Source organism: Bombina bombina, chromosome 7, assembly GCF_027579735.1.
Source record: "Bombina bombina isolate aBomBom1 chromosome 7, aBomBom1.pri, whole genome shotgun sequence".
Lineage (NCBI taxonomy): Eukaryota > Metazoa > Chordata > Amphibia > Anura > Bombinatoridae > Bombina > Bombina bombina.
The window spans coordinates 362,740,770-362,761,811 of NC_069505.1; the positions used below are offsets into that span (position 1 = coordinate 362,740,770).

At 38.9% G+C, this 21,042-nt stretch overlaps 1 protein-coding gene across 1 annotated transcript in view; it reads right to left on the minus strand.

The window, feature by feature from the left end:
• Window positions 1-21,042, minus strand: part of IQSEC1 (IQ motif and Sec7 domain ArfGEF 1) — a 518,962-nt gene that overhangs the window by 131,569 nt on the left and 366,351 nt on the right. The window contains 2 exon segments of the mRNA XM_053721050.1: window positions 1,837-1,959; window positions 15,827-15,988. Coding sequence (XP_053577025.1) covers window positions 1,837-1,959; window positions 15,827-15,988 — 285 coding nt within the window.

Below are 21,042 nucleotides of genomic sequence, written 5' to 3' on the forward strand. Positions count from 1 at the left end.
CAATCCATCTACCCCTCTACCTATCCATCTACCCCTCTACCTATCCATTTCCCTCTCTACCTATCCATCTACCCCTCTACCTATCCATCTACCCCTCTACCTATCCATTTCCCTCTCTACCTATCCATCTACCCCTCTACCTATCTACCTATCCATCTATCTGTCCCTCTATATACAGTATCTATCTGCCCCTCTATATATCTATTTGTCTGTCACTGATACCAGACAGCTAAGGCTACCCCCCCCACCCCCCTACAACCTCACCCCTGTTGTTTCTCAGTGGTTTTGGGCTCCTCAGAGCAACCACAATCTATGGAAGCTTTTTGTCTGCTTTTTGTTGGCTTGTTTTGTATTAAGAGAAGAGCTGGTCTATGACCGGGAAAAACCTCCTAGGCTGGCCGGGCTCCTGGAACTCCCTGTCGGCCGCCTCATAACGGACACCCGCCTAACCCATCTCAGGCTGGCCGTGCTCATGGAACTCCCAGTCGGCTACAGGACAGCAGGACACCCGCTAACTTTACCCCTGGTCGCTCCAGCAGCCCTTTGCCCCAGAGCTCCGCTCTTTTGGGGATTGGTAGCCCCTAGGGAGGACAAGAGCTGGGGGAATTATCGGAGGGGAGCTCCTTTGGGAACTGGGGGTTTTGGACACCCCTAACCCCATAATTTCAACGGACTGCAACTCAGGTCCCCAGTAACGAATCATGCTGATTTTTGGACTGTGGCATCTGGGGACCGAGAGCTTTAAAATGACACACTGGAAGTGCCACCGCTCCACCGGGATCACCCCGAAACCGCCACCCCTAGGTACTGGGATTATGTGGGACTGTGGCTCATATGGAGTTGCCGGGCTGTCTGGAGGGGCGTGAATGGCAGGAAAATAGTGCGATTATCTAGGGTCTTATCAAGATGAGCTGTGTGTATAAAAGGAGTGTATGTTTTAACAATAAAATCTGTTCCTGTTTCACCTGAATACTAGTATGTCTAGTTATTTAGGTGGGCTCCAGCTAAAATCACTTTCCTGGGCTACATAGCAGCCTGTTCCAGGCAGAGGAAGAACACTCTGGCAGAGCTACCTAGTCTGTGTAGCCGGAGTCTGCCACAGAGTGGGGCCCTGAGTACTGGTGCTGTCGGCACTTGCCAGCTACATAGCTGCAGTCGGCAGGGAGGAAGCAGGACCCGTTTGGCGGAGCTACCCAGTCGGGGTAGCCATCACATTGGTGGCAGCAGTGGGATTTCCAGGGTGTCTTGGCCCCCAGATGCCACAGTCCAAAAATCAGCATGATTCGTTACTGGGGACCGGAGTTACAGTCTGTTGAAGTTATGGGGTTAGGGGTGTCGAAAACCCCCGGTTCCCAAAGGAGCTCCCCTCCGATTATTCCCCCAGCTCTTGTCCTCTCTAGGGCTACCTGTCCCTCTATCTATTCATCTGTCCCTCTATCTATTCATCTATCCCTCTATCTATTCATCTGTCCCTCTATCTATTCATCTGTCCCTCTATCTATCCATCTGTCCCTCTATCTATCCATCTGTCCCTCTATCTATCCATCTGTCCCTCTATCCATCTGTCCCTCTATCCATCTGTCCCTCTATCTGTCCCTCTATCCATCTATCTGTCCCTCTATCCATCTATCTGTCCCTCTATCCATCTATCTGTCCCTCAATCCATCTATCTGTCCCTCTATCCATCTATCTGTCCATCTATCCATCTATCTGTCCATCTATCCATCTATCTGTCCCTCTATCCATCTATCTACCTATCTATCTGTCCCTCTATCTTTAAATATTTAAGATGACATATTTAAATACACACACACCTTTATCACACATGGTACTTACCTAAAAGCTTCAATTAGCCGTTCTACTTTCTGTGCCTCTCCTTGGACTCGGATATGAGCTTGAAATTTCCTGAGTGCTTCATCTAGTTCCATTGCTGAAAAATCCATTTCATCCACCACACAGCTACAAAACACAAAAGCATTTTGTCACGGTTCATCTGTCATTCTTCAGTTTAATAAAACACAAAATGTCTTTATGTCGTTACCTAGAAACATTTGATTCAAATTTAGTCATTCAGATTTGTAACCGAATTGTTTATTGAAACAGCGAAAGTTTCAATGTTCAAGGTGATGGAAGAATTAATGTTATCTATTTACTAATGATTTACAAGAAGAGAAAACAAAAAACGTAATTGTATAACATGAAGAATAATGTCTCAAAAGAAGAAATATATTTTATGTATTTTCAGCAGTGAGGCCATTAAGAGTTTTAAAACATTTCAAATATTGTTATAAATATAAAGATTCTGAATATTGTATCAATGTTAGTGTTTGCAAATATAAGTATGTAAGAAGTACAAACAATAATTAAGGCACCGTAATTGTTATGAAACGTCTATTTATTTAGGTAATTCAATTTAAAGGCACACAGAAGTGATTTAGACAGTGTATACTGCTTTAGGGTACTGATTTACTTCTGTCATTAAATGTGCATATAAAGGGGGCACATACACTAAAGGGACAGTGTACACTAGATTTTTCTTTGCATAAATGTTCTGTAGAGGATCCATCTGTACAGTTCATCTGGGAGTGTTTTTGTAACAATGTATAGTTTTGCTTATTTTTAAATAACATTGTGCTGACTAACTAACCCCCGAAGTTTTAGGTCTATACTGATGTCTACATATTCAAGCTTGCTCCTGTTTGTCTAATGGATCTTTTCATATGCAGGGAGGGGGAGTTCCTGCTCTTCCTGATTTGCCAGCCCCTTTCACTGGGTTTCCCAGCCTAACCTCATCAGCAGTTCTAAATTGAGAACTCCTAATGACATTTTTAAAGGAACAGTCTTCACCTTAGTCATCTTAAAGTCTTACCTTAGATTAAGCTGCAAATAGCCTCCTGCACTCTTTATATCATGCCGCAGGAACAGTAAAAAAGGTTGGGTTTTTTTTAACATGAATATTGTTTCTGAACAGTTTAAAAACAGAATTTATGTTTACCTGATAAATTTCTTTCTCCAACGGTGTGTCCGGTCCACGGCGTCATCCTTACTTGTGGGATATTCTCTTCCCCAACAGGAAATGGCAAAGAGCCCAGCAAAGCTGGTCACATGATCCCTCCTAGGCTCCGCCTACCCCAGTCATTCGACCGACGTTAAGGAGGAATATTTGCATAGGAGAAACCATATGGTACCGTGGTGACTGTAGTTAAAGAAAATAAAATATCAGACCTGATTAAAAAAAAAAAAAAAAAAAAAAAAAAAAAAACCAGGGCGGGCCGTGGACCGGACACACCGTTGGAGAAAGAAATTTATCAGTTAAACATAAATTCTGTTTTCTCCAACATAGGTGTGTCCGGTCCACGGCGTCATCCTTACTTGTGGGAACCAATACCAAAGCTTTAGGACACGGATGAAGGGAGGGAGCAAATCAGGTCACCTAAATGGAAGGCACCACGGCTTGCAAAACCTTTCTCCCAAAAATAGCCTCAGAAGAAGCAAAAGTATCAAACTTGTAAAATTTGGTAAAAGTGTGCAGTGATGACCAAGTCGCTGCCCTACATATCTGATCAACAGAAGCCTCGTTCTTGAAGGCCCATGTGGAAGCCACAGCCCTAGTGGAATGAGCTGTGATTCTTTCGGGAGGCTGCCGTCCGGCAGTCTCGTAAGCCAATCTGATGATGCTTTTAATCCAAAAGGAGAGAGAGGTAGAAGTTGCTTTTTGACCTCTCCTTTTACCTGAATAAACAACAAACAAGGAAGATGTTTGTCTAAAATCCTTTGTAGCATCTAAATAGAATTTTAGAGCGCGAACAACATCCAAATTGTGCAACAAACGTTCCTTCTTTGAAACTGGTTTTGGACACAGAGAAGGTACGATAATCTCCTGGTTAATGTTTTTGTTAGAAACAACTTTTGGAAGAAAACCAGGTTTAGTACGTAAAACCACCTTATCTGCATGGAACACCAGATAAGGAGGAGAACACTGCAGAGCAGATAATTCTGAGACTCTTCTAGCAGAAGAAATCGCAACTAAAAACAAAACTTTCCAAGATAATAACTTAATATCAACGGAATGTAAGGGTTCAAACGGAACCCCCTGAAGAACTGAAAGAACTAAATTGAGACTCCAAGGAGGAGTCAAAGGTTTGTAAACAGGCTTGATTCTAACCAGAGCCTGAACAAAGGCTTGAACATCTGGCACAGCTGCCAGCTTTTTGTGAAGTAATACCGACAAGGCAGAAATCTGTCCCTTCAGGGAACTTGCAGATAATCCTTTTTCCAATCCTTCTTGAAGGAAGGATAGAATCCTAGGAATCTTAACCTTGTCCCAAGGGAATCCTTTAGATTCACACCAACAGATATATTTTTTCCAAATTTTGTGGTAAATCTTTCTAGTCACAGGCTTTCTGGCCTGAACAAGAGTATCGATCACAGAATCTGAGAATCCTCGCTTCGATAAAATCAAGCGTTCAATCTCCAAGCAGTCAGCTGGAGTGAAACCAGATTCGGATGTTCGAACGGACCCTGAACAAGAAGGTCTCGTCTCAAAGGTAGCTTCCAAGGTGGAGCCGATGACATATTCACCAGATCTGCATACCAAGTCCTGCGTGGCCACGCAGGAGCTATCAAGATCACCGACGCCCTCTCCTGCTTGATCCTGGCTATCAGCCTGGGGATGAGAGGAAATGGCGGGAACACATAAGCTAGTTTGAAGGTCCAAGGTGCTACTAGTGCATCCACTAGAGCCGCCTTGGGATCCCTGGATCTGGCCCCGTAGCAAGGAACTTTGAAGTTCTGACGAGAGGCCATCAGATCCATGTCTGGAATGCCCCACAGGTGAGTGACTTGGGCAAAGATTTCCGGATGGAGTTCCCACTCCCCCGGATGCAATGTCTGACGACTCAGAAAATCCGCTTCCCAATTTTCCACTCCTGGGATGTGGATAGCAGACAGGTGGCAGGAGTGAGACTCCGCCCAAAGAATAATTTTGGTTACTTCTTCCATCGCTAGGGAACTCCTTGTTCCCCCCTGATGGTTGATGTACGCAACAGTCGTCATGTTGTCTGATTGAAACCGTATGAACCTGGTCCTCGCAAGCTGGGGCCAGGCCTGGAGCGCATTGAATATCGCTCTCAGTTCCAGAATATTTATCGGTAGAAGAGATTCTTCCCGAGACCAAAGACCCTGAGCTTTCAGGGATCCCCAGACCGCGCCCCAGCCTATCAGACTGGCGTCGGTCGTGACAATGACCCACTCTGGTCTGTGGAACATCATCCCTTGAGACAGATTGTCCAGGGACAGCCACCAACGGAGTGAGTCTCTGGTCCTCTGATTTACTTGTATCTTCGGAGACAAGTCTGTATAGTCCCCATTCCACTGACTGAGCATGCACAGTTGTAATGGTCTTAGATGAATGCGCGCAAAAGGAACTATGTCCATCGCCGCCACCATCAACCCGATCACTTCCATGCACTGAGCTATGGAAGGAAGAGGAACGGAATGAAGTATCCGACAAGAGTCCAGAAGCTTTGTTTTTCTGGCCTCTGTTAGAAAGATCCTCATTTCTAAGGAGTCTATAATTGTTCCCAAGAAGGGAACCCTTGTTGACGGGGATAGAGAACTCTTTTCCACGTTCACTTTCCAGCCGTGAGATCTGAGAAAGGCCAGGACAATGTCCGTGTGAGCCTTTGCTTGAGGAAGGGACGACGCTTGAATCAGAATGTCGTCCAGGTAAGGTACTACTGCAATGCCCCTTGGTCTTAGCACCGCTAGAAGGGACCCTAGTACCTTTGTGAAAATCCTTGGAGCCGTGGCTAATCCGAAAGGAAGCGCCACGAACTGGTAATGTTTGTCCAGGAATGCAAACCTTAGGAACCGATGATGTTCCTTGTGGATAGGAATATGTAGATACGCATCCTTTAAATCCACCGTGGTCATAAATTGACCTTCCTGGATGGAAGGAAGGATAGTTCGAATGGTTTCCATCTTGAACGATGGGACCTTGAGAAATTTGTTTAAGATCTTGAGATCTAGGATTGGTCTGAACGTTCCCTCTTTTTTGGGAACTATGAACAGATTGGAGTAGAACCCCATCCCTTGTTCTCTTAATGGACCAGGATGAATCACTCCCATTTTTAACAGGTCTTCTACACAATGTAAGAACGCCTGTCTTTTTATGTGGTCTGAAGACAACTGCGACTTGTGGAACCTCCCCCTTGGGGGAAGTCCCTTGAATTCCAGAAGATAACCCTGGGAGACTATTTCTAGCGCCCAAGGATCCAGAACATCTCTTGCCCAAGCCTGAGCGAAGAGAGAGAGTCTGCCCCCCACCAGATCCGGTCCCGGATCGGGGGCCAATATTTCATGCTGTCTTGGTAGCAGTGGCAGGTTTCTTGGCCTGCTTTCCCTTGTTCCAGCCTTGCATTGGTCTCCAAGCTGGCTTGGCCTGAGAAGTATTACCCTCTTGCTTAGAGGACGTAACACCTTGGGCTGGTCCGTTTTTACGAAAGGGACGAAAATTAGGTCTATTTTTTGCCTTGAAGGGCCGATCCTGAGGAAGGGCGTGGCCCTTACCCCCAGTGATATCAGAGATAATCTCTTTCAAGTCAGGACCAAACAGCGTTTTCCCCTTGAAAGGAATGTTTAGTAGCTTGTTCTTGGAAGACGCATCAGCCGACCAAGATTTCAACCAAAGCGCTCTGCGCGCCACAATAGCAAACCCAGAGTTCTTAGCCGCTAACTTAGCCAATTGCAAAGAGGCGTCTAGAGTGAAAGAATTAGCCAATTTGAGAGCATTGATTCTGTCCATAATCTCCTCATAAGGAGGAGAGTCACTATCGAGCACCTTAAGCAGTTCATCAAACCAGAAATATGCGGCTGTAGTGACAGGGACAATGCATGAAATGGGTTGTAGAAGGTAACCCTGCTGAACAAACATCTTTTTAAGCAAACCTTCTAATTTTTTATCCATAGGATCTTTGAAAGCACAACTATCCTCTATGGGAATAGTGGTGCGTTTGTTTAAAGTAGAAACCGCTCCCTCGACCTTGGGGACTGACTGCCATAAGTCCTTTCTGGGGTCGACCATAGGAAACAATTTTTTAAATATGGGGGGAGGGACGAAAGGAATACCGGGCCTTTCCCATTCTTTATTAACAATGTCCGCCACCCGCTTGGGTATAGGAAAAGCTTCTGGGAGCCCCGGCACCTCTAGGAACTTGTCCATTTTACATAGTTTCTCTGGGATGACTAAATTTTCACAATCATCCAGAGTGGATAATACCTCCTTAAGCAAAATGCGGAGATGTTCCAATTTAAATTTAAATGTAATCACATCAGATTCAGCCTGCTGAGAAATGTTCCCTAAATCAGTAATTTCTCCCTCAGACAAAACCTCCCTGGCCCCCTCAGATTGGGTTAGGGGCCCTTCAGAGATATTAATATCAGCGTCGTCATGCTCTTCAGTAACTAAAACAGAGCAGCCACGCTTACGCTGACAAGGGTTCATTTTGGCTAAAATGTTTTTGACAGAATTATCCATTACAGCCGTTAATTGTTGCATAGTAAGGAGTATTGGCGCGCTAGATGTACTAGGGGCCTCCTGAGTGGGCAAGACTCGTGTAGACGAAGGAGGGAATGATGCAGTACCATGCTTACTCCCCTCACTTGAGGAATCATCTTGGGCATCATTGTCATTATCACATAAATCACATTTATTTAAATGAATAGGAATTCTGGCTTCCCCACATTCAGAACACAGTCTATCTGGTAGTTCAGACATGTTAAACAGGCATAAACTTGATCAGAAAGTACAAAAAACGTTTTAAAATAAAACCGTTACTGTCACTTTAAATTTTAAACTGAACACACTTTATTACTGCAATTGCGAAAAAACATGAAGGAATTGTTCAAAATTCACCAAATTTTCACCACAGCGTCTTAAAGCCTTGAAAATATTGCACACCAATTTTGGAAGCTTTAACCCTTAAAATAACGGAACCGGAGCCGTTTTAAGCTTTAAACCCCTTTACAGTCCCTGGTATCTGCTTTGCTGAGACCCAACCAAACCCAAAGGGGAATACGATACCAAATGACGCCTTCAGAAGTCTTTTATAAGTATCAGAGCTCCTCTCACATGCGACTGCATGCCATGCCTCTCAAAAACAAGTGCGCAACACCGGCGCGAAAATGAGACTCTGCCTATGCTTTGGGAAAGCCCCTAAAGAATAAGGTGTCTAAAACAGTGCCTGCCGATATTATTAAATCAAAATACCCAGAATAAATGATTCCTCAAGGCTAAATAAGTGTTAATATCAATCGATTTAGCCCAAAAAAAAAGTCTACAGTTTAAATAAGCCCTTGTGAAGCCCTTATTTACAATCGTAATAAACATGGCTTACCGGATCCCATAGGGAAAATGACAGCTTCCAGCATTACATCGTCTTGTTAGAATGTGTCATACCTCAAGCAGCAAGAGACTGCAAACTGTTCCCCCAACTGAAGTTAATTGCTCTCAACAGTCCTGTGTGGAACAGCCATGGATTTTAGTTACGGTTGCTAAAATCATTTTCCTCATACAAACAGAATTCTTCATCTCTTTTCTGTTTCTGAGTAAATAGTACGTACCAGCACTATTTTAAAATAACAAACTCTTGATTGAATAATGAAAAACTACAGTTAAACACTAAAAAAACTCTAAGCCATCTCCGTGGAGATGTTGCCTGTACAACGGCAAAGAGAATGACTGGGGTAGGCGGAGCCTAGGAGGGATCATGTGACCAGCTTTGCTGGGCTCTTTGCCATTTCCTGTTGGGGAAGAGAATATCCCACAAGTAAGGATGACGCCGTGGACCGGACACACCTATGTTGGAGAAATGGCTGCCAAGCTCAGACCACCGATGACATCACAATCTGGGCTGCATCTAGGTACTCTGCTGAATAGCATTGGCAGTCTGTTGAATTCAACTAGTAAGCCTTTTGTGATAGGACGCCATATGCAGCCCACATCATGATGCCATCAATGGGCTAAGCTTGGCAGCCATTTTAAACTGGCCAGAAACACTATTTATTTTAAAATAACTTTTTTACTGTTCCTGCTGCATGATATAGAAAGGGTGCAGAACGCTATTTGCAGATTAATTTAAGGTATGACTTTGAGATGACTAAGGTTTAGACTGTCGCTTTAAAAGGTTTTATATCAGTATCTTTGCATATTCTTCTTTATGTAGTGTCTGTTACATGCAGTTATATGAACATTTGTGTATACTGTAAAGCAATGCATGCATCAGAGTTATACATATTGTGCACTAATGAGCCTACCTCAGTATATAAAGTAAAGGAGCTAGATTTCAACAAAGGATACAATATGAGAATAGAAGTGTACTGGTATTAAAAGAAAAAAATCAGAATCTTTTTAAAGGGACACTAAAGTCAAAATTAACTTACATGATTAAGATAGAGGAGCAATTTTAAGAGACACTCAATTTACTCCCATAATCATATAGTGTTCAGTCTTTTTATATGCAGACTTACTGAGGCAGCAGCTACTAATGAGCAGGTGCAAGAGTTTACAGTGCATCCGTGTAGGAGTCTGTGATTGGCTAATGGCTGTCACATGATACGGGGGGGCGCGACAAACTGAAGGAAATTTTATAATATGCCATTTATTGCATTGTATTTTTATTGTGCATTTGCTGATTATGCAACTCTACTGTAATTTAGGGCTAGATTTATCATTAGACAAAAACTCAGTTGCAGGCTTGCACCTAAATGTAACCACCAATAAGCAAGCGCTACCCAGGGTTCTGAACCAAAAATGGTACGGCTCCTAAGCTTATGTTTCTGCTTTTTCAAATAAAGATAGCAAGAGAACAAATAAAATTTGATAATAGGAGTAAATTAGAATGTTGCTTAAAATTTCTGCTCTATCTGAATCATTAAAGAAAAAATTTGGGTTTAGTGTCCAGTTAAAAGCGGAAAGGCTCAGGACATGTGAACCATGTGCGTAATAAATCTAGTCTTGGTCCTTCAGAGGTAGTGATTCTGTAGTGCTATACAGACGGGCACTCTTGCACTGTTCTGGAACAGCACTTGCACAGTTGTAGTCAAAGCGGCTCTATATATTAATAGCAGTGCACTCTCGAGCTGCTGATCATTTACATAGAGATGAAGGTACAATTCAGATTGGCTGTACCATTGACACAAAAAAAAGGAGCGAGCAGCAGGGGTTAATATAAAGATAAAGAATATGTTCTCTCAGCAATAAGATTTACATTAGCTTTATAAGTATATTGGATACTTTTAATAGATGCATTTTATGTTCTGACGTTTTACTATCACTTATAAGAGGAAAACAGTTTTTATTTTGATTATCAGTGTAGCTGGCAAAAGATCAGGCAAAACAAGTAAAACATAATTTTATAACAGAATCTTATTGACAGATAAGACCACGTTTACAGGAATTCATTGACAAAAAGACAATAAAAAAAGGTCAACCAGAATTCATTATCTTACCTGATCAAAATAATCAAACTTAAAGGGACGGTCTACCATAGAATTGTTATTGTTTTAAAAGATAGATAATCCCTTTATTACTCATTCCCCAGTTTTGCATAACCAACACAGTTATATTAATATACTTTTTACCTCTGTGATTACCTTGTATCTAGGAACCTTCTTCCAGCCCACTGATCACATGACTGTGACTGTTTATTATCTATTGTCTTGCATTTAGCATTGTTTGTGCTAAATCTTAAATAACTCCCCTGTGCCTGAATACAGTGTTATCTATATAGCCCATGTGTACTTTCTGTCTCTTTGTGTTAAAAAGAGATTTAAAAAGCATGTGATAAGAGGCAGCCCTCAAGGGCTTAGAAATTAGCATATGAGCCTACCTAGGTTTAGTTTAAACTAAGAATACCAAGAGAAAAAAGCAAATTTGATGATAAAAGTAAATTGGAAAGTTGATTAAAAATAAAAGTCCTATCTGAGTAATGAAAGTTTAATTTATACTAGACTGTCCCTTTTAAAAGGGACATGAAACCCAAAAATACAATACAATTTTAAACAACTTTCAAATTCACTTTTTTTATCCAATTTTGCTGTGGTCTCTTATTATACTTTTTTTTTTTTTTTTAAGCATACCTAGGTATGCTCAGGAGCTGGGAGCTAGTTGCGGATTGCTGCCTGCACATATATGCCTCTTGCCATTGGCTTACCGATGTGTTCAGCTAGTTCCCAGTAGTGCATTGCTACTCCAATAAAGGATACAAAGAGAATGAAGCAGATTTAATAACAGTAAAGTAAAAGTAAATTGGAACGTTGTTTACAACTGTATACTCTATCTGAATCAAGACAGAAAATTGTAGGGTTCCATGTCCCTTTAAATATAAATGCAATTGTAACATTAAATATAGTAGAACTGCATAAACAGAAAAAGAATAACAAAACAAAGACAATGCAATAGCACTTGCTCTCCTGAATATTAAATTAGCAGTTATTTTTTTTTCTGCCAATTTTTAAAATGTCCTTACATTTCCCTGCCTCTTGTATCATGTGACAACCATCAGCGAATCAGAGACTCATATACGTAAAGTATATAAAATGGAGTGGCAATAAGGAGATTATTATCTTTGCGGCAAACCCTTCTCTGATTTTAGAACCTGTGCTCTTGCTAAACTGAAATATAATCTAGGTCAATCGTAACAAGAAAAATATTCATAGACTTTGATGTAAAGTTGTTTTTGCAAGTGGATTTTAAAAATTAATTTTCAGTATTTTTTTTATTATTATTATTTTTTTAAATATGACAGCCTTCCACATTTGAAAGATGAACTGGGCTGGATATGTCAGTAAGCAGATATGTCATTAGGCAAAGTAGACAGTAGCCTAGGTGTATATTCACGGACATGGGTAACTGGCTGCCAAGCAAATGTGCAATACGCTCCCCAATGTCTTACATTCATGGTGGGAACATGGCTGCCATATACAGTAAATCAGGGGTTGCATGTATGGTTTATAGTCTCTTCTCAACCAGAGTAGATTTGTGGGCAATTGGCAGAACACATACTTCAATTGCGCTCAAGCAATAGTCTTACTGTACATAAATTGTGCCAAATTGCCTTTAAATTATCTCATGTAATTGTGTGTAAATTACTGTTACAGGGAGAATGGGCTAAAAAAATCCCATGAGAAGATCATGTGACATAGCCTAAATAATTGTGAGATTAGACAAGTAGTTCTCACATACCGTGCTGAGATAAACCTGTGATATAGCTGCCACAAACATGGCTACTTTGATAATTTACAGAAAATCCAGAAATTATTTAAGAATATTACTAATATTCAACTTTAAAGAAAGTCCTTTGAAATATATTTTTCTTTTTTAGTTGTTCCTTTCAAAGACCATATATCATTGTGATGGTTATTTTTGTCAGGGAGTGTTAATCTGCTTTAACACTTGACAAACAGGCTATTAACACATCTTGCAAATTGGAAAAAGACAGGAATATAAAAAAGCAGTGTTCAGTTGAATTTCTAGGACACAGCAGGTACAGCTAAATATCGTTGCTGTAAATTAGTTCTGTTCCCGCAAGTCAATTAGATTAGTGGTGAAACCTAAAGATCGTACAATTTGCAGCATGTTGGAAGATTAGGATAAAGCACCTCAAAAATGTAATTATGTGGACAATAATATTGCTGAATTCTAAATATAGAAGTACATACAGAGGAATGTTTATTATTAGTAGATGTGCATTTGTTTTTTCATTATTATTAGTTTTCATTCACAAACAAATTACACTTAACTTATTAACAATCCAACAACATTTTTGCTTTATTAGTTTGTTAATTAAAGAGATAATCAAACATAAATACACAATTTTCTTTGTCTCATCTATTTATTTAATAAACAAACGTTAACTTATTTATTTGTTAATTGGTTAAGTGTAATTTGCTATTTGTTTGCAAATTGAAAATAATAGTAACTGAAAAAAGTACTCAACTATTACTATTGAATGGATGAGCCAGAGCACATTACAAAAACATGAATACGTGCATTTCTGTTCCTTCAGTAAACATACATTCATATTAACTCAACAAGTCTGTTATAGCTAGGTACAGCCAATCAGGGCCAGTACACTGGTATGCAGCGCACCACTGTTATTGGGAGGGGACATCTAAATAAAACGGTGAGGTCTGATGTAGCACTGACTTCCCAAGACAAGTATATGCTGCAAGATATCGTGTGGTACTAGGTTTCAACTCAATAATTGGTAATAGTCAACGAAATTCCAAGAAGACTTTTATATATGTAAATTAGCTAGTATACATTATACTTAACAAATATATACTTGACTTATTTTATACATTGTTGTACTTAATAGACGGCTGCTGTGTCTCTGGAATGGTTACCGTGTGTTATGTGTTCATCAACTTAAAGGGACATTAAACACTAAATACATGCTAGATAGAATGATGCATTCAAAGAAAAGATTAGTCCATGACTTACATGTAGATGTATTTTTTAAAGTTTCATTAGTTGTTTAAAAAGTGACAAAATAAGTGTAAAGTTTTAGTGTCTATAAAACACTGGGAGCTACCATGTTGTAACTTGTGTTACCTTCTCTGCTGTGGCCAATTAGGGACAGTTATAAATAGGTCACTAGAGTGTGCAGCCAATGGTTGTGCTGGATTTAACAGTGTTCTGCACTTCCATTTCTAACAGGAACTGAAAAGCTCACAATTTCAGAATGGAATTACAGGCAAAGAGGACAAAATAAATAATGAAAGTATATTGCAGAGTTGTTTTATTATATACAATTTATCATTTTATATTACCATCTCAAAGTGTTTAATGTCCCATTAAAGGTGCCCGATTTCTCCAAGAAACTCTACTGCTTGCTCCACTTCTGCCAGCAAAGAGATGTCTGGGGGGGGGGGGGGGGGCAGGTAAATTACATCAGAAGTACAATGACCCATAATGTGGCACGTTCTGTTACTCACTGATGTTTGTGCCAGGCAAATAAGGAGTAGGAAAGTATCACTAGGCACATTCTGGGATCCTTCCCTTTACACTAAGACTGTATTTATGTATATGTGTGGGGTGTACATGAGATCAAATTGTGCTACCCCTGAAATGAAGTGACTGTAGGCATAGTTCATATGTGCCATGGTATAAATATAAATATGCCTGGTTCCATCACTCCCTTTAAATGTTCCTCACCGCATGACCCAGCTTCTCCTCCTCACCAAAAGATAACATCTTAGAACTAATTAACCTAAAGAATATCGATGTGACGGCATCAATAAAGGCCGCCATCACTATAACGTAAGAAAACTGAGCATCTAGCCTCAGGTGTATTTTTCGGTAATGTTGCATCTAGTCAGTGAGGTACAGCTAATCACTTTATCCTCGTATCCATAAGTTTTGCATCAGTATGGTGAAGGAGTAATACACGGTAGTAGTTATAATAGTGTCCCGTTTTAGGGGTTAAAATACTGTATGTTCCAGAGTATCTTTTTAGTTTGCTAGATTACATCATTAGTTTGTACATCAACAACTTTTGATATCGGGAAAGATCAACAAGAATTATGCATTATTTGTAGATAACCACCTATTTGTAAAGAAGAAGAAAGAAAGAAAAAAAAAAGACTCTCTCATCAATGAAAAACACCAGTAGTAGGACATTTACTGAGAAGATACATTCTAAAAGCCTTCATTACTCTTACATACTTCAAGTAGCTAAAGACATTATTATTTGACATCAACCCGGATATGTTAATACGGCATATTCTGCAGCGAATGATAAGAATTTTAGTTGGTATATGGCATAAACATGCTCAGATCTACGTAAACACAAGCCTTGTAATAGGAACGTGTTTTTTTTATCTTCCTCTCAAATGGACACCATTTAAACTAGGAATAACAGCAGATTTTCTCAATAGACTTGCGTAAATATTAGACTTCCTATTCAAAACTAGACAGACGTTCAAAAGAGAAATATTATATGGAAAGGAGCAGAGAGAGCGTTCATCATAAAATATGTAGAGTTCCTCCAAGACATGGGCAGATTTGAGTTACTTTAGACTAAGGGGCCGGTTATCTAAACCTCTCCAGATCAGACTTTTTTCATGCTGACTGGTGGAATTATCTTAAAAAACAATCAGTCCCTGAGAGTGGCTCCTACTGAAGTTAACGGAGCTCACTGAAAAGGGAAACAGTGTATTAAGTATTTTGTCACAACCTCGCCACCTTTTCATTTGCGAGAAAAAAAAACAGTGAGAACTGTAGGGCAAAAATGTTCAGATAAATACACTTGGATTTGAGAGAAACATTTATACACACGCATGGCGCTCCCATGTTCAGCCCATTTTATGAAAAAACAACAATTACATTTTGTATGTATTTTTTGCACATCCTGTGTACTTAAATTACGATTTACTCTGCATATTTAATAAGATTTATTTCTGTGTCATTTTCATACAAATTTTACGTTTTTGATCATATATGATTTTTGGTGAATAATGTTACAATTTTTGATGCATATTTTTTTCTGTGTGTTTTTGCATGGTTGGTTCAATTATTAGTTTTGTATGATTTTGAAGTTATGAATTTAATTGTGCACTTTTGTAATGTATCTCCGTCTATATGAAAATGCAGTATACGCCTCTTTGCAAAACACCCTGTTGTCACAGTAAAAATGGCTATAGATAATTCTACCAGGGAAATAGGACTAATGAGGATTATTTTAGAATCTCACCATCCCAGAGAGCTTTAGATAATCGGACCCTTAGTCTCTCACAAAACTTTGTGACCTTTATCAATACTTACTCAAGTACATCTCTATTGAACTGTTTCTGCCGGTTGCCAAGAAATTCTCCAATCATCTGTCTGCTGAGTCCTTTTCTCTGTAAGAGAAAATGTGCGACACCGACTGGAGTATCTGGTACAAACCCTCTTTCAATCAGATACTGAATTCCTTTTTCAGGTTTTCTTAAAAAAAAAAAAAAAAAAAAAGATTTTATTAATAAAACATTGGAAATTAAAAATAAGTGAGCGTAAGTTGCTTATTACCTTAGTTTAAACACATTTGAAAATGTAATTACAAAATAAACAAATACTGTATCAATATCGTCCACTGAAATATCAGTCTAATAATACAAATGCAAATAAAGTTGTTCCCAGGATTCAACAAAAAATATTTCTGTTGTACATTGTACTGATACATTATATGCAACCAGTTATTACAGATAATAGTGAACACCATGCCACATATTGATAAAGCTGTAGGTTTGTGTTATGCAACAAAATACAGATTTATAAAATGTCCTTAGGATTTCTAGATGAGCTGATTAAGATGGACGCCATGTCTTAAAGCGACAGTCTACACCAGAATTTTTATTGTTTAAAAAGATAGATAATCCCTTTATTACCCATTCCCTAGTTTTGCATAACCAACACAGTTATATAAATATACTTTTTACCTCTGTGATTACCTTGTATCTAAGCCTCTGCAAACTGCTCCCTTATTGCAGTTCTTTTGACAGACTTGCAGTTTAGCCAATCAGAGCTGGCTCACTGGAACTCCACAAGCGTGAACACAGTGTTATCTATATGACACACATGAACTAACACCCTCTAGTGGTGAAAAACTGTCAAAATGCCCGGAGAGAAGAGGCGGCCTTCAAGGGCTTAGAAATTAGCATATGAACCTCCTACGTTTAGCTTTCTAATAAGAATACCAAGAGAAGAAAAGCAAAATTGGTGATAAAAGTAAAGTGGAAAATAGTTTAAAATTATATTCTCTATCTGAACCATGAAAGTTTATTTTGGTCTAGACTGTCCCTTTAAACAAAGGTTTCCCCCCTACTCTACAGACTCATCAAAACACAAAAGGAACGTGGGAAGACAATGCCAAATAGCATTTTGTCTTATTTTCTTAAAGCTCTTAGGCCAGTGACTCCCACTAAATTATTAAAGGGGTATGACACCCAAAAAAAGTATTTTGTGATTTAGACAGAACATACCATTTATGTATGTATATGTGTGCGTGTATGTATGTATATGTGTGCGTGTATGTATGTATGTATATGTGTATGTATGTATATGTGTGCGTGTATGTATATGTTTGCGTGTATGTATGTATATGTGTGCGTGTATGTATGTATATGTGTGCATGTATGTATGTATAAGTGTGTGTATGTATGTATAAGTGTGTATGTGTATGTATGTATAAGTGTGGGTGTATGTATGTATAAGTGTGTGTGTATGTATGTATAAGTGTGTGTATGTATGTATAAGTGTGGGTGTATGTATGTATAAGTGTGTGTGTATGTATGTATGTATAAGTGTGTGTATGTATGTATGTATGTATGTATGTATGTATAAGTGTGTATGTGTATGTATGTATAAGTGTGTGTGTATGTATGTATAAGTGTGTGTATGTATGTATAAGTGTGTGTATGTATGTATAAGTGTGTGTATGTATGTATAAGTGTATGTGTATGTATAAGTGTGTGTGTATGTATGTATGTATGTATGTATAAGTGTGTATGTGTATGTATGTATAAGTGTGTGTGTATGTATGTATAAGTGTGTATGTGTATGTATGTATAAGTGTATGTGTATGTATGTATAAGTGTATGTGTATGTATAAGTGTGTGTGTATGTATGTATGTATGTATGTATGTATGTATAAGTGTGTATGTGTATGTATGTATAAGTGTGTGTGTATGTATGTATGTATAAGTGTGTGTATGTATGTATAAGTGTATGTGTATGTATAAGTGTGTGTGTATGTATGTATGTATGTATGTATGTATAAGTGTGTATGTGTATGTATGTATAAGTGTGTGTGTATGTATGTATAAGTGTATGTGTATATATAAGTGTGTGTGTATGTATGTATAAGTGTGTGTATGTATGTATAAGTGTGTGTATGTATGTATAAGTGTGTGTATGTATGTATAAGTGTGTGTATGTATGTATAAGTGTATGTGTATGTATAAGTGTGTGTGTATGTATGTATGTATGTATGTATGTATAAGTGTGTATGTGTATGTATGTATAAGTGTGTGTGTATGTATGTATGTATAAGTGTGTATGTGTATGTATGTATAAGTGTGTGTATGTATGTATAAGTGTGTGTATGTATGTATAAGTGTATGTGTATGTATAAGTGTGTGTGTATGTATGTATGTATGTATGTATAAGTGTGTATGTGTATGTATGTATAAGTGTGTGTGTATGTATGTATGTATAAGTGTGTGTATGTATGTATAAGTGTATGTGTATGTATAAGTGTGTGTGTATGTATGTATGTATGTATGTATAAGTGTGTATGTGTATGTATGTATAAGTGTGTGTGTATGTATGTATAAGTGTATGTGTATATATAAGTGTGTGTGTATGTATGTATAAGTGTATGTGTATATATAAGTGTGTGTGTATGTATGTAAAAGTGTGTGTGTACAGGGAGTGCAGAATTATTAGGCAAATGAGTATTTTGACCACATCATCCTCTTTATGCATGTTGTCTTACTCCAAGCTGTATAGGCTCGAAAGCCTACTACCAATTAAGCATATTAGGTGATGTGCATCTCTGTAATGAGAAGGGGTGTGGTCTAATGACATCAACACCCTATATCAGGTGTGCATAATTATTAGGCAACTTCCTTTCCTTTGGCAAAATGGGTCAAAAGAAGGACTTGACAGGCTCAGAAAAGTCAAAAATAGTGAGATATCTTGCAGAGGGATGCAGCACTCTTAAAATTGCAAAGCTTCTGAAGCGTGATCATCGAACAATCAAGCGTTTCATTCAAAATAGTCAACAGGGTCGCAAGAAGCGTGTGAAAAACCAAGGCGCAAAATAACTGCCCATGAACTGAGAAAAGTCAAGCGTGCAGCTGCCAAGATGCCACTTGCCACCAGTTTGGCCATATTTCAGAGCTGCAACATCACTGGAGTGCCCAAAAGCACAAGGTGTGCAATACTCAGAGACATGGCCAAGAAAGGCTGAAAGACGACCACCACTGAACAAGACACACAAGCTGAAACGTCAAGACTGGGCCAAGAAATATCTCAAGACTGATTTTTCTAAGGTTTTATGGACTGATGAAATGAGAGCGAGTCTTGATGGGCCAGATGGATGGGCCCGTGGCTGGATTGGTAAAGGGCAGAGAGCTCCAGTCCGACTCAGACGCCAGCAAGGTAGAGGTGGAGTACTGGTTTGGGCTGGTATCATCAGAGATGAGCTTGTGGGGCCTTTTCGGGTTGAGGATGGAGTCAAGCTCAACTCCCAGTCCTACTGCCAGTTTCTGGAAGACACCTTCTTCAAGCAGTGGTACAGGAAGAAGTCTGCATCCTTCAAGAAAAACATGATTTTCATGCAGGACAATGCTCCATCACACGCGTCAAAGTACTCCACAGCGTTGCTGGCAAGAAAGGGTATAAAAGAAGAAAATCTAATGACATGGCCTCCTTGTTCACCTGATCTGAACCCCATTGAGAACCTGTGGTCCATCATCAAATGTGAGATTTACAAGGAGGGAAAACAGTACACCTCTCTGAACAGTGTCTGGGAGGCTGTGGTTGCTGCTGCACGCAATGTTGATGGTGAACAGATCAAAACACTGACAGAATCCATGGATGGCAGGCTTTTGAGTGTCCTTGCAAAGAAAGGTGGCTATATTGGTCACTGATTTGTTTTTGTTTTGTTTTTGAATGTCAGAAATGTATATTTGTGAATGTTGAGATGTTATATTGGTTTCACTGGTAAAAATAAATAATTGAAATGGGTATATATTTGTTTTTTGTTAAGTTGCCTAATAATTATGCACAGTAATAGTCACCTGCACACACAGATATCCCCCTAAAATAGCTAAAACTAAAAACAAACTAAAAACTACTTCCAAAAATATTCAGCTTTGATATTAATGAGTTTTTTGGGTTCATTGAGAACATGGTTGTTGTTCAATAAAAAAATTAATCCTCAAAAATACAACTTGCCTAATAATTCTGCACTCCCTGTATGTATGTATATGTGTGTGTGTATGTATGTATATGTGTGTGTGTATTTATGTATATGTGTGTGTATGTATTACATGTGTGCATGTATGTATGTATGTATGTATATGTGTGTGTGTGTATGTATATGTGTGTGTGTATGTATGTATATGTGTGCATGTATGTATGTATAAGTGTGTGTGTATGTATGTATAAGTGTGTGTGTATGTATGTATATGTGTGCGTGTATGTATGTATAAGTGTGCGTGTATGTATGTATGTATAAGTGTGTGCGTGTATGTATGTATATGTGTGCGTGTATGTATGTATATGTGTGCGTGTATGTATGTATATGTGTGCGTGTATGTATATGTTTGCGTGTATGTATGTATGTATGTATATGTGTGCGTGTATGTATATGTGTGCATGTATGTATGTATAAGTGTGTATATGTATGTATGGATGTATATGTGTGTGTGCGCATGCATGTATATGTGTGCGTGTATGTATGTATATGTGTGCGCATGTATGTATGTATATGTGTGCGTGTATGTATATGTGTGCGTGTATGTATGTGTGCGCATGTATGTATATGTGTATGTATGTATATGTATGTATATGTGTGTGTGTATGTATGTATATGTGTGTGTGTATGTATGTATATGTGTGTGTGTATGTATGTATAAGTGTGTGTGTATGTATGTATGTATATATAAGTGTGTGTGTATGTATGTATATGTGTGTGTATGTATGTATATGTGTGCATGTATGTATGTATAAGTGTGTGTGTATGTATGTATGTATAAGTGTGTGTGTATGTATGTATATGTGATGTGTGTATGTATGTATGTATATGTGTGCGTGTATGTATGTATATGTGTGCGTGTATGTATGTATATGTGTGCGTGTATGTATATGTGTGCGTGTATGTATGTGTGCGCATGTATGTATATGTGTATGTATGTATATGTATGTATATGTGTGTGTGTATGTATGTATATGTGTGTGTGTGTGTGTATGTATGTATATGTGTGTGTGTATGT